This window comes from Ostreococcus tauri (assembly GCF_000214015.3).
Source record: "Ostreococcus tauri WGS project CAID00000000 data, contig chromosome 04, whole genome shotgun sequence".
In the NCBI taxonomy this organism is placed as follows: Eukaryota; Viridiplantae; Chlorophyta; class Mamiellophyceae; order Mamiellales; family Bathycoccaceae; genus Ostreococcus; species Ostreococcus tauri.
In genome coordinates, this window is record NC_014429.2 from 139,893 (window position 1) to 145,679 (window position 5,787).

The 5,787-nt window shown below is 61.2% G+C and overlaps 4 protein-coding genes across 4 annotated transcripts in view; all 4 read right to left on the reverse strand.

The window, feature by feature from the left end:
- OT_ostta04g00800 (Tetratricopeptide repeat) overlaps positions 1-1,552 on the reverse strand; it is a gene marked incomplete at both ends in the record, with an annotated part of 6,732 nt that extends 5,180 nt beyond the window's left edge. Inside the window, one exon of the mRNA XM_022984425.1 lies at positions 1-1,552. This exon is cut by the window's left edge and continues 5,180 nt beyond it. Within this exon, the coding sequence (XP_022838700.1) occupies positions 1-1,552 (1,552 nt within the window).
- A 124-nt stretch (positions 1,553-1,676) lies between these two features.
- OT_ostta04g00810 (3-dehydroquinate synthase) lies at positions 1,677-2,822 on the reverse strand (the record flags this gene model as incomplete). Its single annotated transcript, XM_003078564.1, has 1 exon — positions 1,677-2,822. One exon carries the CDS (start codon positions 2,820-2,822, stop codon positions 1,677-1,679), a length of 1,146 nt encoding a protein of 381 aa, XP_003078612.1.
- Positions 2,823-2,976: 154 nt separating this feature from the next.
- Positions 2,977-3,552, reverse strand: OT_ostta04g00815 (hypothetical protein; the record flags this gene model as incomplete). The annotated part of the gene is made up of 1 exon (XM_003078565.1): positions 2,977-3,552. One exon carries the CDS (start codon positions 3,550-3,552, stop codon positions 2,977-2,979), a length of 576 nt encoding a protein of 191 aa, XP_003078613.1.
- Positions 3,553-3,765: 213 nt separating this feature from the next.
- On the reverse strand, positions 3,766-5,781 carry OT_ostta04g00820 (RNA (C5-cytosine) methyltransferase; the record flags this gene model as incomplete). Its single annotated transcript, XM_003078566.2, has 1 exon — positions 3,766-5,781. One exon carries the CDS (start codon positions 5,779-5,781, stop codon positions 3,766-3,768), a length of 2,016 nt encoding a protein of 671 aa, XP_003078614.2.
- Between the last annotated feature and the right edge of the window lie 6 nt (positions 5,782-5,787).

A 5,787-nucleotide genomic window follows, 5' to 3' on the forward strand; every position in this document is an offset into this window, starting at 1 on the left:
CGAGATATGTCCTCGAGAGTGTGGGAGGATTCGGAGGGCGCGTCGACGTCGTCGGTGGGCGCGCGATGACGGCGCCCAAATCGTCGCCGTAGTAGTCTTCGTAGTCGGACAGGTGCGCGCGGACGTACTCGGCGTCGCATAGATCCTCGAAATACCCGGCGTCCTCGGCGTACGCGGCGTCGACTTTGAGACGCTGATGGTGAATCCATTGAGCTCGTTGTTTCTTCCTCGTCGCCGCCGATGCGCGGGCGAGCACCTCAACCGGCGATGAATCGTTCACGGCGACGCGATTGAACTCACGAAAGATAACGCGCGAGTTGAAGTTCGGGTGCATCGATCGGCGGTCTTCGCTCGAATTGATGTCCAGAGGATCCACGCGTGGGTGCTCCCTGAGCGCCGCGAGCGCGCGCTCACCGAGTTTTGAGAGTTTTATGCTGACGTCGATGTGCTCGTTGTCCCGCACGTCGCTCTCAACAAGTTGTTTTCTAATCGAGTCTTCTGACCCGTACGGCGGCACGAAGTCCATGACGCGCAAGTTCCAGCACGCGTGCAAGGTGAGTTCTTGGAGATAGGGCGCGCGTATCGTCAATTCCCCCAATGTATCGGCGCGATGGAGACGGATCCGATACAAAAAGAAAGAATGAGTCAGATCCAGCGCAGCGAAATCGTCACCCGGCGACGGATCGAGGCAAAGCTTGGACGCGTCGAAAGCAATCAATTTTTTCGCCGCGACCAACATGTCCTGTATAACCTTTCGCGGGCCTTGATATCGATACAGCTTGAGATCGTTCAAAGCCGAGAGGATGATTTTCAAATCGCCCGAAGCCGCGCACGCGTGCAAACTGTTGTCCACGTCGAGACCGTTCAAGCGCGGAAAAAACTCATCCGTGAGCGTCAACGACTTCATACAGACGTCATGAATGCGCAAATGCGTTACTTTCGGATACGTCTTGTTCGGAAACCTCAGGGCCCCCGCGTCTTCGCAGTATCCGCCTATTCCCCGAATCACGATTCGCTCCGCGTCCTCTGGAATATCATCCAGCGCCTTTTGCGCGTCCATCCCTAATCGCTCTCGATCCTTCGCCGACGCCGGAATCAACACCACGCACTCCTCACGCCCCACGTGCAAATCATTCACTCCCATCAACGCTCTGTGCATGACGTGATTATCCAACGTGCCGCACCGCTCCGCCGGGCCCACCTGGCGTTCCTCGCCATCCAGCGTCTCTCGCGTGATTTTCCCCTCGCACCGCTCGCACGCGTACTCGACGAAATGCCTAGGAGTGAATTGAGCGAGCGTGCGCACTAAATCCATCTCGGCGTGCCGCGGAGGACCCGGACACGCGCGCGCGCTCGGTCCCGGGCGCTCGCCGCACGCCACGCACGTCCCGCACGTCAGCTTATGTCCATCCTTCCAATCGCGCAGTTGACACGCGCGCGAGCAATACCTCGCGGCGCCGTGGTTGTCGCACCCCTTGCATCGGAACGCGCCCTCGTTGGCGCAGCCGTCGGCGCAACAGGGCGTGAGGCGAGGGGGGGCGTGGTCGCGCATGGCGCGAGAGGCGACGAATGCGGCGCGAGGCGCGGCGCGCGCGACGACGAGCCGGAGGGGACGGATCGGACGACGGGCGGTGGAGAAAGGGTGTGGAAATACATTCATTGGGATCGGTGGGGCGTCAGCGCTCGGACCAGACGGCTTCGTCGACGGCGGTGCCGGCGTGGCGGGCGCAGAGGTCGACGGCGACGAGCACTTCGGCGCCGGGGCGGAGCGCGGACACGGAGACGTGCTCGCCGTTCGGACGCACCAGTCGCACGGTTTCTGCGTTTTGGAGTAAGACGGATAAAGTGCCCGCGGTCGGGTGCTCGGCCTTGATCAAGACGAGGGATCTGCGCTCGATTTTCACTCGAGCGACATTCGTCACGCGGCTCTTGCCGTCAGCCGCGACGACCAAAACCTCCGACCCGGCGCCCAACTCTGACAAGTAGTTTGTTTTGCCATTCGGAGCTTTGCAATACGACGCCGTCGGGCCGGCGTTCACGCGAAACGGTCTCGAGGCGACGTAGCCGCACTCGACGTTTTCGGCGTGTACGAGAAACAATCCGCTCGCGTAACTCCCGCATAGCATCCCCTCTCCAATCTCGAAATTCGTCGCGCAATCGACGGCGACGCGATCTCCGGCGCCCACGCGCTCGATCGTCGTCACTGTCGCCATCTCTAACGCCACCGATCCACCGCTCGCGACGTCTCGCATCGCTCGTACCTCGTTCGGGTCGCGCGTTCTCAATACGATTCCATCCGTCCCCGTCTCCAGCGCCTCCAAGAACACCCGCGCCTCGCTCGCCGTCGACGCCACCGCCAGTAACGCCCGTTCGCTCCCCGCGAACGCCGCGACCGCGTTTTCGGCCGGAATTACGCTCCAATTCCCGCCCGTCCCGCAGTCCATCACCGCCGCCGTACCCGAAAGCGCCGCCGACCGCGCGCTCGCGTTCATCGCCTCCACCCCCTCCGGCGTCTCGCACGCGTACACCATCGCTCGCGTCGCTCCGTTCGCGTCTTGTATCGAGCCCGACTCGACGTCGATGGTCAAAACGTCCATGCCAGAGGCGAGCGTTCCGCAGCGCGCGGCGAATGCGGCGCTCCTGGTCACGACGACGGCGCCGACGCCAGACTCCAAAGCGGCGGTGACGCAATCGATCTCGTCGGTGTCGATCCATATCGTGCGTGGACGGTCGATGCGTCGCGGAGACGCGGTGGCGCGCGTGGAGAGGCGGGGTGGGGTGAGGCGGCGGACGCGCGGCGACGGCGCGAGCGCGCCGCGCATGGCGACGAGTGAGGCGATGGATCGGTCAAGTACGGGTGATCGCATTGAAATGGAAGAATTTCGCGAGAAAAACGTGGATGCGAGTGAAAATGACGAGTCTTTTTCGGTCGCGACGGAGGCGCGGCGTGCTTGATTGAGAACCGGCTCGACGCGCTCAGCCGCGGCCGAACCCTCGGGTTCCGGCGGTGCGAAGCGTTCGCGAGCGCCTGGGATTGGCGCGACCGAACCGCGCGGCAGAGAGCAGGCGACGCGCCGGTGATGGTGACGGGGCCTCGGCGTAATCGTCGAGTTCCATGGATTCGTCGTCCTCCTCGAGCTCGACCTCGACGCTCAAATCGCCGTCGTTTTCCATCGGGACTTCTCGAGAGTCGCACTCGAATCCAGTCGCCTCGATCGTTTCGTCGGAGAGTCCGCAGGCGTACGTTTCGGGTGCCCCGGGATAGGGTGTTTCATTGAGACAATTCTCTGGTCGCATGAACTCGCACACCGTGACGGTCACCGTCTCGGTCCCGCTCGCGACGTATCCCGAGGACGCCGGGATGAACACGCCAACCTTGACCTTGTCTCGAGAGAACGTCGGGGCGACGATGCCTCCGGCACCCTCGATAGGCTCGCCGGTGGTCGCGTTCGTCATCAGGTAGCTGTAAGAGGCGTACTCTTCTCTGAAAAAGTCGCCAAACATGTCAGCTTGCGTGTCATCGTCATCCGGCATATCGTTCATCATGGCCATCGAATCATCCGCGTCGACGGCGAGTGCGGAGAGAAGTAAGAGAGCGGTGCAAGTCAGCTTGAACATTTCAAGCGGATGCGAGAACGTCAAAGTGTGAGGTCGCGCTCTAGTACGTCACACACACAATGTGGAACAACGAGACGATGTTGACTCTGGCAACGTCGTTTCAGCATCATGAACGCATCACACGAGAAACCTATCGAATAGCTCGTCTCAGCCAACGGTTTTGCGCGCAATGCAGTCACGGAGTTGATACAACAATTGCTCCCCGCTCGTTTTGCTCGCCAACACCGATAACGATTTCCCCCTCGCCCCTCTGCCGAGCCAACATGCGACGGCGAGCGCCGACGCCTCGCGCTCATGTTCCTGGCTCTTTGCCTTGGGGACCAAGATGACGCACCCATCGGACACATTATTTATGTTTTTGATAGATTTCTCGTGCGTGATCTCCTCCGGAACGTTGTCCGAGCTCGTTCGGGACGTTGATCGTGACGCTGTCGATTCGTCTTGCTGACGGGCGAGAATTGTCTCGAGTTCGCTCGCGCGAACGCGCACGATTTGTTTGGACAGGTGCGGGAGCACGGTACCCAGGCCTTCTTGCGTGATCCTGTACGCACAATCGACGTTGGAGACAATCTGGCGCTCGAACGCCCGAACGCCGCACGCGACGACTTGCAATCCAGCGTTTTTACCATTCTTCGTTAGTGCCGTTAATACGTCTCGCGCGCCCTGCGAGAGGTAATACAGCCGCTTTGGGGTGACGCCCGCGAGATCGGAGTGTTGACGCGTCATCAATCCCGAGCTTAAATCTAAATGTTTATCCTCCTTCACGCCGAAATGTTTCTTGATATTTTTCACGATTTCGGCGTCGTGCACGCGCATCACCGGCGCGACACGCTTCTTTTCGTTCCATTCTGCGTTCGCGCGCTCCATGCGGTACGTCGTGTTGGCGTCCACTGCAGGTGTAGCCTCCATCTCAGCCGGGAGCTCGCCCTTCTTTTCGAACACCGTGATGAAGAATCCACCCGTGTCATCGAGATGTGGAAAAATGCGCACGCATCGCTCGAGCGGGAACTGCTCATAGGACGCCTCCCAGAACATAGTCTTCGCGATCGTCTTCTGACGCTTCGTTCCCGTTTCTTCGAAGGAGTTGTGCCAACCGAAGACATCGCCCACTTTCCACAACTTCATCCCTGGTCGTCGCTTGAGCTTTGGGAGCGACTTTGAGACGTCGACGAGCTCCACCGCGCCGCCGGCGCGTTTCAACAGCGCCGCGACCACGGCTTCGTTCTCCAAAGGATTGAGCGAACACGTGCTGTAGACCAATCGTCCGCCGACGTCGAGCAAGCGCAACGCGTGCGTGGCGATCTCGAGCTGCAAGGTGTGTAAATCTACCCCCGAGCTCGCGTTCCATTTCCTCCACAAATCTGGTGACTTTCTCAGCGTCCCGTCTCCGCTGCAAGGCACGTCGGCTAAGATGCGATCGAACCTCAATTTCTTACCCTTCGCGTCGTGCAAGATTGGAAACAATTGCGCCTGGTGATTGGTCACGATGAGCGCGGGCGAGTTGCTCCTCTTGCACTGATGCGTCAACAAATTCGCCCGCTGCAGACTCGCGTCGTTCGCCACCACCACCCCCCGCGGGGTCTCACTCGGCCCCGACGCCTCGTGTAACATCTCTAATAACTGCGACGTCTTCGATCCCGGGGCGGCGCACATATCCATCACCAAATGCCCCGGCTCTACGTCTAAGAACAACGGCGGTATCATCGACACCAACTCCTGCCGCGTGAGCGCCCCCGTCTCCGTCGCCGTCTTCAAAAACGCGTGCAACCCCCGCACCGCGACCGAGTCGCTCGTTTTCAAACTCATCCCCTGCGACAGATCGATCTGCCACGCCAGTCGATTCGGATACCACTCCGCGCACTTCGGCGCCGCCGCGTCCCGCCCGTCGCCCAACGCCGGGAGCACCTCTCCCTCCAATCGCCGCAGCGTCGACCCCACCAGCGCCGCCGACGCGTTCAATCGAAACGTCAGCGGCAACGGACGACGAAACGCCGCCATCATCGCCGCGTGATCCGCCGTCGTCGCGCACACGCGCTGCTCGGCGTAGTACGCCGCAAACTTTTCATTCCACAACGCGTCCTCGTCCCGCGTCGACGGCGACGACGCGCGTGCGTCGCCGTCGTCGCGCGCGCGCTTCCGCGTCGACGCGTCGGCGGCGCGCATGGCCGT